Source organism: Salmo trutta, chromosome 8, assembly GCF_901001165.1.
Source record: "Salmo trutta chromosome 8, fSalTru1.1, whole genome shotgun sequence".
NCBI lineage: Eukaryota > Metazoa > Chordata > Actinopteri > Salmoniformes > Salmonidae > Salmo > Salmo trutta.
This window is the reverse complement of record NC_042964.1, coordinates 29,041,586-29,057,379: the sequence shown is the minus strand read 5'-3', so window position 1 is coordinate 29,057,379 and position 15,794 is coordinate 29,041,586. Positions and strand designations below refer to the sequence as shown.

General features: G+C 42.6%; 1 protein-coding gene across 4 annotated transcripts in view; it reads right to left on the bottom strand.

The window, feature by feature from the left end:
• Window positions 1-15,794, bottom strand: part of LOC115198641 (ubiquitin carboxyl-terminal hydrolase 15) — a 57,465-nt gene that overhangs the window by 32,625 nt on the left and 9,046 nt on the right. For 2 of the 4 annotated variants that reach the window (XM_029760731.1, XM_029760733.1), the window contains exon 6: window positions 6,053-6,126. In XM_029760731.1, coding sequence (XP_029616591.1) covers window positions 6,053-6,126 — 74 coding nt within the window. The remainder of the gene's footprint in view (window positions 1-6,052; window positions 6,127-15,794) is intronic. The other 2 variants (XM_029760730.1, XM_029760732.1) reach the window with 1 other exon arrangement.

The following is a 15,794-nucleotide window of genomic DNA, read 5'->3' as shown; positions in this document are numbered from 1 at the left end:
TGCTTTATCTACTCATTTGTTGGTTGCAGAGTTCAAATGAAGGTCAAGCATATCAGAGAAAGCAGGACTGTATTGCAGTCATCTCTGATGGGTGGTCAAATGTTCGTGGGCAAGTAATAATTAACTACATCTCCAGCCCTCAACCAGTATTCTACAAGAGCACAGACACAAGGGACAACAGACATACCGGTCTCTACATTGCAATTGAGCTGAAGGCAGTCATCAATGACCTTGGACCACAGAAGGTATTTGCACTGGTGACAGACAATGCTGCGAACATGAAGGTTGCTTGGTCTAAAGTGGAGGAGGCCTACCCTCATATCACACCCATTGGCTGTGCTGCTCATGCATTGAATCTGCTCCTCAAGGACATCATGGCACTGAAAACAATGGACACACTCTACAAGAGAGTCAAGGAAATGGTTAGGTATGTGAAGGGTCATCAAGTTACATCAGCAATCTACTTCACCAAGCAAAGTGAGAAGAATAAGAGCACCACATTGAAGTTGTCATGTTTGAGTCTCCTGGAGGGGAAGGAGTCTCTCCAAGAAATGGCCGATATGGACAGCCCCATCAAGAGGATCCTCCTGGATGACGTATTCTGGGAGAGAGTGGTAAGCAGCCTTAAACCTATAGCAATAGCACGGATTGAGGGAGACAATGCTATCCTGTCGGAAGAAATCCGTACTGCCTGCCCACTTCACTGTTGCTCCAAGCAGAGGAAACTGCAGTTCTGAAATACATCAAAAAGTGTGAAGACATCTGCCTGATCATTCAATATTCCCTTTTGTTGTTCAGTGAAATCCCATGTCAAGAGTAAGCAAATTAAGTTACATTTTAATTCGTAACTAAATTGTTTTTTTTTTTATTTCTAATGGAAGGATTTAATCATTTACAATTATGTCTACTTATAAGGTAAAAGGTTTATGTTTGCCTCCATATGATATGGCAAATATATCCAATGCAAAAAACATCTATATTTAAATGGTATTAATATTAATTTGCACACACTTCCATTAATTCACACAGGAAGTTACCACCTCTGAATATTCCCCAAAATGTGCAACCCTAATCATGTCCCACTTCATCTACAATCAAACAGTCAAAGACAGAGATCCATCCTTGCGTACTTAATCCTGGTTTGAAACAGCCAAGATTAAAATAGCATCCTATCCATTATTCAATGCCAGAGTAGACCAAGCTGGCAATGTACAGTGAGGAGTGGGTTGACAGGAAGGGGATCTCAAATAAAATTGTATGTCACATACACGCATTTAGCAGATGTTATTGCAGGTGTAGCAAAATGCTTGTATGGAGAGCCTACTCCCACATCACCATGGATTCCACAGATACAAGAAGACAATATGGAAATAAATCTGCCCTTAGTGCGCAATGGTGAAAACAGTGATGTGCTCAGACCGTAAGTGTGCTACATAAACTCAGCAAAAAAATAAACGTCCTCACTGTCAACTGCATTTATTTTCAGCAAACTTAACGTGTAAATATTCATATGAACATAAGATTCAGACAAACTGAACAAGTTCCACAGACACGTGACTAACAGAAATTGAACAATGCGTCCCTGAACAAAGAGGGGGGGGGGGTCAAAATCAAAAGTCAGTATCTGGCCACTTGCTGCATTAAGTACTGCAGTGCATCTCCTCATGAACTGCACCAGATTTTGCCCCACTCTTCCACCAGGGCACCTGAAATTCCTGGAGGAATGGCCCTAGCCCTCACTCTTCGATCCAACAGGTCCCAGATGTGCTCAATGGGCCAATGGGATTGAGATCCGGGCTCTTCGCTGGCCATGGCAGAACACTGACATTCCTGTCTTGCAGGATATCACGCACAGAACGAGCAGTATGGCTGGTGGCATTGTCATGCTGGTGGGGCTTGTCAGGATGAGCCTGCAGGAAGGGTACCACATGAGGGAGGAGGATGTCTTCCCTGTAACGCACAGCTTTGAGATTGCCTGCAATGACAACAAGCTCAGTCCGATGATGTGACACACCGTCCCAACCATGACGGACCCTCCACCTTGATCCTGCTTCAGAGTACAGGGCCTCGGTGTAACGCTCATTCCTTCGACGATAAACACGAATCCAACCATCACCCCTGGTGAGACAAAACTGCGACTCGTCAATGAAAAACACTTTGTGCCAGTCCTGTCTGGTCCAGCGATGGTGGGTTTGTGCCCATTGGCGACGTTTTTGCCGGTGATGTCTGGTGAAGCCCTCAGTCCAGCCTCTCTCACCGTATTGCGGACAGTCTGAGCACTGATGGAGGGATTGTGCCTTCCCGGTGTAACTCGGGCAGTTGTTGCCATCCTGTACCTGTCCCGCAGGTATGATGTTCAGATGTACCAATCCTGTGCAGGTGTTGTTACACGTGGTCTGCCAATGCGAGGACAATCAGCTGTCCGTCCTGTCTCCCTGTAGCGCTGTCTTAGGCGTCTCACAGTACGGACATTGCAATTTATCGCCCTGGCCACATCTGCAGTCCTCATGCCTCCTTGCAGCATGCCTAAGGCACATTCACGCAGATGAGCAGGGACCCTGGGCATCTTTCTTTTGGTGTTTTTCCAGAGTCAGTAGAAAGGCCTCTTTAGTGTCCTAAGTTTTCATAACTGTGACCTTAATTGCCTACCGTCTGTAAGCTGTTAGTGTCTTAACGACCATTCCACAGGTGCATGTTCATTAATTGTTGATGGGTCATTGAACAAGCATGGGAAAGTGTTTAAACCCTTTACAATGAAGTTACTTGGATTTTTACAAATGATCTTAGAAAGACAGGGTCCTGAAAAGGGGACATTTCTTTCTTTGCCAAGTTTACATTAATCTCTCAGAAGTGTGCCCTTATTTCTCAGACGCTGGGTAAAATAAAATTGCAGGTATCCTATATCCCCACACAAGCCTTCAGTGAGAATAACCTACAGTGTTGAGTGACACTGATATTACAACCACTCCAGCATGCAATGGTTCACAACTACAGTGGAAAATAAAACATTCCTCTACAACTAGGCTATTGTTTAACTACTGGACAGGGACAACACAATCCACACCAGCGGTGAACAACCCAGGTCTCAAGAGTTTATGGGTTGCATGAGTTTCACAGTAACTATTGATTCTCACTTGAACCACCTACACAAAATGACTCTCCTTGAATATTGTTAGAGAGTTACATTTCAATCAATTCATAATTCCATCAACAGATTATCAATTAATCTGAGATGACATTGAAACACGGTTTAACACGCAGAAGCTCTTCAGTCCTATGATGGAGAACACTGCTGTGAAAAGTTAAAATGACAGATGAAAACCATAAACTATGCAGGCAACTGCAAATCACCGCATAACCACCTCAAGCCTAAACCCAGAGATGTTGGAGTTCCACAAACTATCCTCCATATTGGCATCAAACATTCCATTAAATCAATAACATTTCTAATTTGCACTCTTTGCCTAGATAGAACCTTTGGAGCCAAGATGGCCGATGTTCAAAACTCGTTCACGCAACTCCGTAGTGTCCCTCTATGGCCCTGTGTGTCCCAGCCGTCAGTCAATAAAACAACCCTCTCCATGCTCACTAGTCCTTACTTCCTGCTGTTATGATTGTTTGTGAGAGATGAAGGGGAGATCTTTGGCAAAGCAGACAGATTGGAAGCACCAGATGACCTTCAAAAGATAAGGAATATCATAAATTAGAGAGAAAGGATAATCGCTCTCAAAGAAGAGGCTTTTGAGTGTTGCCATTAATTGAAAAATGATCGAAATAGGTCAAACCAGGGGTTTTCAAACTGGGGTCCAGGTACTGCAGGGGGTCTGCAATTTTTATGAATATCACAAACTGCAACAGAATACCATTTCTATGTCTCTGCGACCAGTATGAAGTTAATTAACCTCTTGGGTAGGGGGGCAGTATTTGGAATTTTGGATGAATGAGGTGCCCAACGTAAACTGCCTGTTACTCAGGCCCAGAAGCTAGGATATGCATATTGCAGTATTGGATAGAAAACTCTCAAGTTTCCAAAAATGTTAAAATAGTGTCTGAGTATAACAGAACTGATATGGCAGGCAAAAACCTGAGGAAAATCCATCCACAAAGTGGGATATTTTTGATGTGGGTACTTTTCTATTGAATGCATATACAGTATGTGTTTGGATATAACCCAAATTGCAGTTCCTATGGCTTCCACTAGATGTCAACAGTCTTTAGACATTGTTTCAGACTTGTATTCTGAAAAACAAGGAAGAATGAGACCATTTTGTAAGTGGCATGCAGAATGAAGCAGAGCTCCTTTGCGCACGTGACCGATAGCACGCCCTTCATTCTTTTTTCCTTTCAATTGAAGACGCTATTGTCCGGTTGAAATATTATCGATTGTTTAGACAATACACAACCTGAGGATTAATTATAAACATCGTTTGACATGTTGCGACGAACTTTACCGGTACTATTAGGATGTATTCGTCTGCATGTCGTGACCGCCTTTGAGCCAGTGGATTACTGAACAAAATGCGACGACAAAACTGAGGTTTTGGGACATAAAAAGGGACTTTATCGAACAAAACAAACATTTATTGTGTAACATGGACTCTTGTGACTGCAAACATGAAGATCAAAGGTAAGTGATTAATTTTAATCGCTATTTCTGACTTTTGTAATTCCTTTACTTGGTTGTAAAATGTTTGTATGCTTTTGTAAGCGGTGCACTGTCAGATAATCGCATGGTATGCTTTCGCCATAAAGCCTTTTTGAAATCTGACACAGCGGCTGGATTAACAAGAAGTTAATCTTTAAACCGATGTATAACACTTCTATTTTTATGAATGTTTAATTTGACTATTCTGTATTTTGAATTTGGCGCTCTGCAATTTCACCAGATGTTAAAGGAAGTTTCACGATCCAATGCTAACTAGCGTTAGCGCAATGACGAAGTCTACAGGAACAGTTAGCATGCTAGCTGTTCCTCCAATTCTGGGGAAGTAGATAAAGGGATTCATTGCCAAAATCTCAAACTATCCCTTAAAATGGAGGAAATTATAGTAATTGGAGCTAATCACAGGGTTTGTTCTGTGTAGGACATTCTTAGGGAAGCCATCTAAGTGGTAGGTTTAGGGACTGAGAAACAGTTTGTCTCAACTTAAAACGACCAAAACCAGATAAAAAAACATGCAGAAAAGATACTGAACATATGTATTTTTAAATAATACCAACTTTGAGAACTAAGAATCAAATAAAAGCTGGACAGTCAGGGAGATGGAAAATTCAGAAAACCGGGTATATGCCCATTTATTTTGTTATGTTTGAGCAGAGGAACAAAGCCTTAGCCATGGCAAAATGCATAGAATTGCAAGAAATGTGCTTTAAAAATGGCAAAATTGTCTTTCAGCTCCATGCCAAACTACGTGGAATTGTTGGAAATTTGATTAACTGCTAAATTCACACCTAAAATGGAAAAATGTGTAGAATTGCAGAAATCGTGCTTCGAACAGCAACATTTTCTCTATGGCGTCAAGATACCTTTCTAGCTAATAGACTGGAAGATGAAGGGTAAACTCAGACAATGAAGTGTGGGGAGGTCAAAATAAAACTTAACCAAATTTATTCAGTTTAAAAAGTTGATTACTTCTACCTGCCATTATCATTCACCTGATGACAAGACATTTTTTTTGGTAATGTATTATGGGGGTTCCTATGTCGCCGGTTTGCCTGGGAAAGAAACATTTGAAAACCCCTGGGTTAAACGATAAGAGATGTCAGCAACTAAAGCCAAGCAAATAGGATAGAGGCAAATATATGATAGAGAGTTGAAATTCAAAAGACGGTTGTAAAATAGTACCTAAAATAATCGTAAGGATCTGCTAGGTTGAACATAAAATGTATACATTGAATGTATAAAACAAACTTAGCAAAATAGACCAGGATAGAGAAAGCTCTGCCTCAGAAGAACCAATGTCTTTCCATCCCAAGTGAGAGTCATATCTAAATCGGAAGTCCAGCTCCTCACTCACATAACCCAAGGTCATGGACCCAGCCAGACACTCACTTTGGTGCAGAAGAACCTCTAGGCCACGATCCATCCTCATTCTTCTGCTCTATTACCAGGACCTGCATGGACATCAGAAATAGAAAGATAATACACATAAATATGGAATCATAATACATGCCACTATGTTAACCAACTTCATCAGATTGGCCTACTGTACCATAAATGTATCTACAGCAAGCCTTCCCTGTGTCTCAGTTGGTAGAGCATGGTGTTTGCAACGCCAGCATGGTGTGTGCAACGCCAGGGTTGTGGGTTCGATTCCAACGGGGGCCAGTGCAATTTTTGATATTTTTTTTTAAATGCATGAAATGAAATGTATGCACTCACTACTGTAAGTCGCTCTGGATAAGAGCGTCTGCTAAATGACTCAAATGTAAAATGTACAGCAACACACATAAAAGTACATTTACATTTAAGTCATTTAGCAGACGCTCTTATCCAGAGCGACTTACAAATTGGTGCATTCACCTTATGATATCCAGTGGAACAACCACTTTACAATAGTGCATCTAAATCTTTTAAGGGGGGGGTTAGAAGGATTACTTTATCCTATCCCAGGTATTCCTTAAAGAGGTGGGGTTTCAGGTGTCTCCGGAAGGTGGTGATTGACTCCGCTGTCCTGGCGTCGTGAGGGAGCTTGTTCCACCATTGGGGTGCCAGAGCAGCGAACAGTTTGGACTGGGCTGAGCGGGAACCGTGCTTCCTCAGAGGTAGGGGGGCCAGCAGGCCAGAGGTGGATGAACACAGTGGGTGTAGGGCCTGATCAGAGCCTGAAGGTATGGAGGTGCCGTTCCCCTCACAGCTCCGTAGGCAAGCACCATGGTCTTGTAGCGGATGCGAGCTTCAACTGGAAGCCAGTGGAGAGAGCGGAGGAGCGGGGTGACGTGAGAGATCTTGGGAAGGTTGAACACCAGGCGGGCTGCGGCGTTCTGGATGAGTTGTAGGGGTTTAATGGCACAGGCAGGGAGCCCAGCCAACAGCGAGTTGCAGTAATCCAGACGGGAGATGACAAGTGCCTGGATTAGGACTGGATTAGCTTCCTGTGTGAGACAGGGTCGTACTCTGCGAATGTTGTAGAGCATGAACCTACAGGATCCGGTCACCGCCTTGATGTTAGTGGAGAACGACAGGGTGTTGTCCAGGATCACGCCAAGGTTCTTAGCACTCTGGGAGGAGGACACAAGGGAGTTGTCAACCGTGATGGCGAGATCATGGAACGGGCAGTCCTTCCCCGGGAGGAAGAGCAGCTCCGTCTTGCCGAGGTTCAGCTTGAGGTGGTGATCCGTCATCCACACTGATATGTCTGCCAGACATGCAGAGATGCGATTCGCCGCCTGGTTAGTACTATGGAAACACTTGTCTTTTAGTATTTCCAAATCTTTTGTACAATTGCATCTACTCGCAGTGCTGTATTTCCCAATCTGTTAACAGCATTTACTTCTAGCAGGGCTGTACGCTATGGGCAAAACAATCGAATAGCCTTTTTGTTTTACCAAATATTGCGATTGCACTCACAATATAGATCAAAGACTTGGGTGAACATGTTAGAATCATAGAAATAAAATGATTTGATGTTAAAGAAGCAAAGTGAAATGCAACACTGTTCCAAAAAAGAACAATCTGTTGACTGAATTTGATCTAATAGAACAGCATGCAAACTTAGTGAATCTACCAGCGAGGAGGAAGAACTGTGCTGCTTGAGTGACAGGAAGCGAGGCTTGGAGTGTGTGGTAGAGGTCTTCATTGGACCCATTCAAAACGGATCTGGGGCTTTCCCACCCGTACCCAATATGGATAAATATTATTATTTTTAAATATAGAGAGACCTGTCCCGAACGAACCCGAGGACAACTAGACCCATTCCGTATTGACCTGGTCGCATCCAGGCCAGGTTAGAGCCAAGTGAGGGAAGCAGCAGAAAAGTCATTTTTCATGCTACTTTATTAACCAGAGCTTATAAAGCGTGAGAGGTGCCACTCCAGAAGTTATTTGAAACTAACTCAATTCAGAATATTAAGTAGCAGCCTACCCTTTGGCTCTTGGTCATTGTAACCTATCCTTTAACTATTAATTCCATCATTTTAATTCCATCTTCCATTGATATCACCCAACTTTCACCACACACTGAGGCGCTATGACTGTAGCCTATAGCCACTTACATGACTTATGATTGGCCAACAACATCAAGCTCCACTCTCATGAAACAAGAGCAGCAGCATAAATTATCAAAATGTCTCTTGCTCGCTCTACTGTAGCAGTCGCTTTTGGATCTGTATGGTACCGTCCAGACAAGTCAGTTAAAATTACACATGGCCGAGACCCGTGACAATCTTACCAGACTCAACTCAGACCCATAACATTACCCGTTCGGATCCCGGAACGGGTCTCAGGTATTCGGGCACAGGTGGATCCGTGAAGACCTCTAATGTGTGGGAAGCAGCCGCAAGAGGAGAGACTGAGAACACTAAAAATGGATCTTACACAAGGCTGAGTGGCGTTTCAGTATATTGCACGCAATATGGATTTCTTGCAATATGGATATTGAGTGTCAATATCGCGATTTTTATGTGAAATCGATTGTGCAGCAGTTCTGCATTTACCATAATTTTCAATTATTAATCAATCTACTTGTCCTTCTGTATTTCTCTAATTGGTTTACTGCATCTAGTTAAGAGCAGTAATTTCCCAATTTATTAATACAGGGAAACACGGAGATTAATCAGATCCCTAAGTATGCCTATGCCTCAATTGGCTTTGTCGTGGGCAGACTGAAAAGCCAAAGTGGAGGCCTGGGCTGTCCAAAATGGAACCTTATTCCTTATATAGTGCACTACTTTTGATCAGGCCCCAAAGGGCTCTGGTCAAATGTAGTGCACTCAGGGCTCTAAAGTGCGACCATTTTGGTCACATACGCTCCAAGATATTTTGCTGTGCGACCTTACATTTTAGTTTGGGAGCAAAAGCACGACCTCAATATTTTTTTATAATAATTAAATAAAGACAATTGCTAGCGGTAACTCATATTGCGAGGGTCTGAAGCTCATTGGATTAACTCGAACTGCTAGCGGGCTGGACCACATTGGGGGAAAATGTAGTTAAGTCACAGCACTACTTCCAGAGAAACAGTCGCTTTCAAACTAGGAAAAGGAAAGCCTTAATCGACATCCATGTCTTTGGCGCCCGGGGAACAGTGGGTTAACGGCCTTGCTCAGGGGCAGAACGGCAGGTTTTTACCGCATGGCGAATTGAGCTAAGACAGTAACTCTGCATTTATGAACTACACATTGACACCTCCGGCCCAAAGCGGGAGGTTTAAAAAAAGCCTTAGTGATATTTGTCTATTGCTGTTTTGGTTAGTATTTGTCTTATTTCACTGTAGAGCCTCCAGCCCTGCTCAACATGCCTTAGCAAGCCCTTACGTTCCACCCCCCACACATGCGGTGACCGCACCTGGCTTAACCTGTTAGGGCTAGGGGGCAGTATTTACACGGCCGGATAAAAAACGTACCCGATTTAATCTGGTTACTACTCCTGCCCAGTAACTAGAATATGCATATAATTATTGGCTTTGGATAGAAAACACCCTAAAGTTTCTAAAACTGTTTGAATGGTGTCTGTGAGTATAACAGAACTCATTTGGCAGGCCAAAACCTGAGAAGATTCCTTACAGGAAGTGGCCTGTCTGACCATTCCTTGAGCTTCTTGCCTCTGTTTATTGAAGACTGAGGATCTTTGCTGTAACGTGACACTTCCTACAGCTCCCATAGGCTCTCAGAAGGCGGGAAAAAGCTGAATAATATCGAGGCAGCCCCAGGCTGAAACACATTTGCGCTTTTGGCAAGTGGCCGATCAGAGGACAATGGGCTTAGGCGCGGGCAGGAGTCCACCCCATGCTTTATTTTCTTTCGTCTTTTTACCTAAACGCAGATTCCCGGTCAGAATATTATCGCTTTTTTACGAGAAAAAATGCATAAAAATTGATTTTAAACAGCGGTTGACATGCTTCGAAGTACGGTAATGGAATATTTCGATTTTTTTTGTCACGGAATGCGTTGTGCTCGTAACCCTTCTTTACCATTCGGATAGTGTCTTGAACGCACGAACAAATGCCGCTGTTTGGATACAACTATGGATTATTTGGGACCAAACCAACATTTGTTATTGAAGTAGAAGTCCTGGGAGTGCATTCTGACGAAAAACACCAAAGGTAATAACATTTTCTTATAGTAAATCTGACTTTGGTGAGTGCTAAACTTGCTGGGTGTCTAAATAGCTAGCCCTGTGATGCCGGGCTATCTACTTAGAATATTGCAAAATGTGCTTTCACCGAAAAGATATTTTAAAATCAGACATCGAGTGCATAGAGGAGTTCTGTATCTATAATTCTTAAAATAAATTGTTATGCTTTTTGTGAACGTTTATCGTGAGTAATTTAGTAAATTTTTAGTAAATTCACCGGAAGTTTGCGGGGGGTATGCTAGTTCTGAACGTCACATGCTAATGTAAAAAGCTGTTTTTTATATAAATATGAACTTGATTGAACAAAACATGCATGTATTGTATAACATAATGTCCTAGGTGTGTCATCTGATGAAGATCATCAAAGGTTAGTGCTGCATTTAGCTGTCTTTTTGTGACATTATATGCTAGCTTGAAAAATGGGTGTCTGATTATTTCTGGCTGGGTACTCTGCTGACAATCTAATGTTTTGCTTTCGTTGTAAAGCCTTTTTGAAATCGGACAGTGTGGTTAGATTAACGAGAGTCTTGTCTTTAAAATGCTGTAAAATAGTCATATGTTTGAGAAATTGAAGTAATAGCATTTCTAAGGTATTTGAATAACGCGCCACAGGATTCCACTGGCTGTTAGTAGGTGGGACGATTTCGTCCCGCCAACCCTAGAGGTTAAATGGTGCCTTTAGAGACAAAACCTCTCATCGTCACTCAATGTCTAGGCTTACCTCCACTGTACTCACATCCTACCATACCCATTATGCCTTGAAACTACTCCTCCCCGCCCAGAAACCTGCTCCTTTTACTCTCTGTTCCGAACGCACTAGACGACCAGTTCTTATAGCCTTCAGCCATACCCTTAACCTACTCCTCTGGTGATGATGTAGAGGTTAATCCAGGCCCTGCAGCACCTAGGTCCACTCTCATTTGTTGACTTCTGTAACTGTAAATGCATTGGTTTCATGCATGTTAACATTAGAAGCCTTATCCCTAAGTTTGTTTTATTCACTGCTTTAGCGCACTCCGCTAACCTGGATGTCCTAGCCGTGTCTGAATCCTGGCTTATGCTGGGCAGCAAAATTCCTGAAATTTCCATCACTAACTAACATTTTCCAACAAGATAGAAATGCCAAAGGGGGTAGAGTTGCAGGTCTGTGCCCAAACAATTCAAGCTTCCACTTCTAAAAATCCACCTTTCCAGAAACAAGCCTCTCACCGTAGACCCCCCCCCCCAGCCCCCAGCTGTGCCCTGGACACCGTATGTGAATTGATCGCCCCCCCATTTATCTTCAGAGTTCGTACTGTTAGGTGACTTAAACTGGGACATGCTTAACACCCCGGCCATCCAACAATCTAAGCTAGATGCCCACAATCTCACAAATTATCAAGGAACCTACCAGGTACAACCCTAAATCCGTAACCATGGGCACGCTCTTAGATATCATCCTGACCAACTTGCCCTCTAAATACACCTCTGCTGTCTTCAACCAGGATCTCAACAATCGCTGCCTCATTCCCTGCGTGGGTAATGGGCCCGCGGTCAAACAACCCCCCCTCATCACTGTCAAACGCTCCCTAAAACACTTCAGCGAGCAGGCCTTTCTAAATCGACCTGGTCTGGGGATCCTGGAAGGATATTGACCTCAGTCAGTAGAAAAAGCCTGGTTGCTCATCAAAAGCGCTTTCCTCGCCATCTTAAATAAGCATGCCCCATTCAAAAAAATTGTAGAACTAAGAACAGATATAGCCCTTGGTTCACCCCAGACTTGACTGCCCTTGACCAGCACAAAAACATCCTGTGGCGTTCTGCATTAGCATCGAATAGCCACCGCGATATGCAATTATTCAGGAACCAATATACTCAGTCAGTTTGAAAAAGCTAGCCTTAGCTTTCCTAACAGAAATTTGCTTCCTGTAGCACTAATTCCAAAACGTTTTGGGACACTGTAAAGCCCATGGAGAATAAGAGCACCTCCTCCCAGCTGCCCACTACACTGAGGATAGGAAACATTGTCACCACCGATAAATCTAAGATAATTTCAATAGCATTTTTCCACGGCTGGCCATACTTTCCACCTGGCTACCCCTACCCCGGCCAACAGCTCAGCACCCCCTGCAGCCACCTGTCCAAATCCCCCCCCCCCCCCCCCCCCCCCCACTTCTCCTTCACCCAAATCTAGACAGCTGATGTTCTGAAAGAACTGCAAAATCTGTACCCCTACAAATCAGCTGGGCTAGAAAATCTGGAAATTATCCGCTGAAATTGTTGCAACCCCTATTACTAGCCTATTTAACCACTCTTTCGTATCGTCAGATCTCCAAAGATTGGAAAGCTGCCGCGGTCATCCCCCTCTTCAAAGGGGGAGACACTCTAGACCCAAACTGTTATAGACTTCTATACTTCTCAGATAGAGTTCAGTGTGTCAAATCGGAAGGCATGTTGTCCGGACCTCTGGAAGTCTATAGGGGAACCACAGGATTCAATTCTCAGACAGACTATTTTCTCTGTATACATCAATGATGTCGCTCTTGCTGCTGGTGATTCTCTGATCCACCTCTACACAGACATTATGTATACTTCTGGCCCTTATTTGGACACTTAACTAACCTCCAAAACGAGCTTCAACGCCATACAACTCTTACCGTGGCCTCCAACTGTTGAAAAACTAAGTGCATGCTCTTCAACCGATTGCTGCCTGCACCCTCCCGCCTGACTAGCATCACTACTCTGGACGGTTCTGAACTAGAATATGTGGACAACTACCTAGGTGTCTGGTTAGACTCAACTCTCCTTCCAGACTCTCCTTCCAGATCTAGAATAGGCTTCCTATTTCGCAACAAAGCCTCCTTCACTCATGCCACCAAACATACCCTCGTAAAACTGACTATCCTACCGATCCTTGACTTCGGCGATGTCATTTACAAAATAGCCCTTAACACTCCACTCAGCAAACTGGACGTAGTCTATCACAGCATCATCCTTTTTATTACCAAAGCCCCATATACTACCCCCACCACTGCAACAGGTATCCTCTCGTTGGCTGGCCCTCACTACATATCCGTCGCCAATCCCACTAGCTCCAGGTCATCTATAAATCTTTGCTAGGTAAAGCCACGCCTTCTCAGCTCACTGGTCACCATAGCAGCACGCGCTCCAGCATGTATATTTCACTTCCTTTGGCCGCCTTTCCTTCCAGTTCTCTGCTGCCAATGACTGGAACGAATTGCAATAATCTCTGAAGCCTTATAACTCCCGCTCTAACTTTATGCATCAGCTGTCAGAGCAGCTTACCGATCACTATGCCTGTACACAGCCAATCTGTAAATAGCACACCCGACTACCTCATCCCCATATTACTTACCCTCTTGCACCCCAGTATCTCTACTTGCACATCTACCACTCCAGTGCGACAGGTATCATGCTAAATTGCAATTATTTTCACTTCTATGGCCTATTTATTGCATACCTCCCTACATTTGCGCACACTGTACATAGATTTTTCGATTTTTCTTTTGTGTCATTGACTCTAAGTTTGTTTATGTGTAACTGTTGTTTTTATGGAACTGCTTTGCTTTATCTTGGCCAGGTCGCAGTTGTAAATGAGAATGTGTTCTCAACTGGCCTACTTCGTTAAATAAAGGTTGAAATAAAAATGTATTTATTGCAACTTTCTCAAGACATAATTGCATGGGAATGCCTGAGCCTACCACTGTTGCCAGCTAGCGATGCCGAAACATTCAATTATAAAAAGGCTCTCAAAACTTTCCAAATTAAATATTAACAGCAAAGTTAACCTGGCAAAATGATTTGTATCTATCAGGTGGTATTTTGTTTCACAAACTACTATATCTATTATTGCCATGCAGAAACACCAGTCTCTTGACATTGAAATTAAAGGCCAACTACACACCAAAATGTTTACATTTCTTTCCCAGATCGCAAAATGATGTGATTTGAGCATTGTTGTGGACTTTGAAAAACAACAAAATTGGATGTGATTGAGAATGAAAACATGAAGAAAAAGTTAAATAATAATAATAATAATAATAATAATAATAATAATAATAATAAGGGAAATCCAAAACCTGGAAAAACAAAGCTGATAATTGTTTTTGGTGTTGTGCCAAATAAATGTGTTGGCAGGTAGATTATTTTTTTCTTCATCAAGTTAGTTCATAAACCATGTCATGGGTGGTTCCAAAACCACTCACATTATTTGCTAACACCTTGTTCAGTCACAGGACAACCTGGTTACTTTACCAGTATATATTAAACATTTGGGGGCACAGAAAAAAGGAAAAGGGATAGCTTCTATTGAAGATAAATGATCATAGCAATTAATGAAGGACTGATCTCATGCATGTCATCACTCAAACTTGAGGCTCTTAAAGAGACTGTGTAAAATGTAATGTAACACATGTCAATAGGTGTGCTTCAAAAGTAGGTATTTGATTTTATATGTTTTGCTCTGAACTTTAAGTAGGGAGCTACCACTAAGTACTACCAATGACACATTTTAATTTTGAGTCTGCGTGCACAATGTAGGGAATAGGGTGCCATTTGGGACACATCCCTGTAAATCTTGTAGAACAGCTGTTGCCATTGAGCAGAATGCCCACTACAGTGACCCATTGTCTAGTTTAATCCTTGCTTGTAAATGTATGTTTAGGCCCAGGCTACTTCTGGTAAATGGGGGGGGGGCAGAACACTTGCGGCTTCTGCTGTTCTTTGGAGCCAGACACTTAAGATGTGTAGGCTATATTTAGGTACTGTATTATAATTACAGTGGATACTAAACAAAACCAATGTAAAGTTGGTCCCATGTTTCATGAGCTGAAATAAAAGTAGCAGAAATTCACACAAAAAGCGAATCAAATTTTGTGCACAAAATTGTTTACATCCATGTCAGTTAGCATTTCTCCATTGCCAAGATAATCCATCCATCTGACATGTGTGGCATATCAAGAAGCCGATTTAACAGTATGACCATTACACAGGTGCACCTTGTGCTGGGGACCATAAATGACAACTTTTTTTTTTTTTAAAGTGTCGTTTTGCCATGCTTACTGCAGGAATGTCCACCAGAGAATTTGTTCATTTCTCTACCATATGCTGCCTCCAATGACATTTTAGAGTATTTGGCCATACGTCCAACCAGCATCACAACCGCAGACCAGGTGTACGGCGTCATGTGGGCGAGCAGTTTGCTGATGTCAACGTTGTAAACAGAGTGCCCCATGGTGGCAGAAATACATTATGGACAATGAACTGCATTTCAATGATGGCAATTTGAATGCACAGAAATACCGTGATGAGATCCTGAGGCCCATTTCTTTGAAGGTATGTGACCAAAAGATGCATATCTATTCCCAGTCATGTGAAATCTATAGATTAGGGCGAAATGTATTTTTCAAAATTGAACGATTTCCTCATATGAACAGTAACTCAGTAAAATAATTGTAATTGTTGCGTTTATATTTTTGTTCAGTACAAAACCATAAAGCTG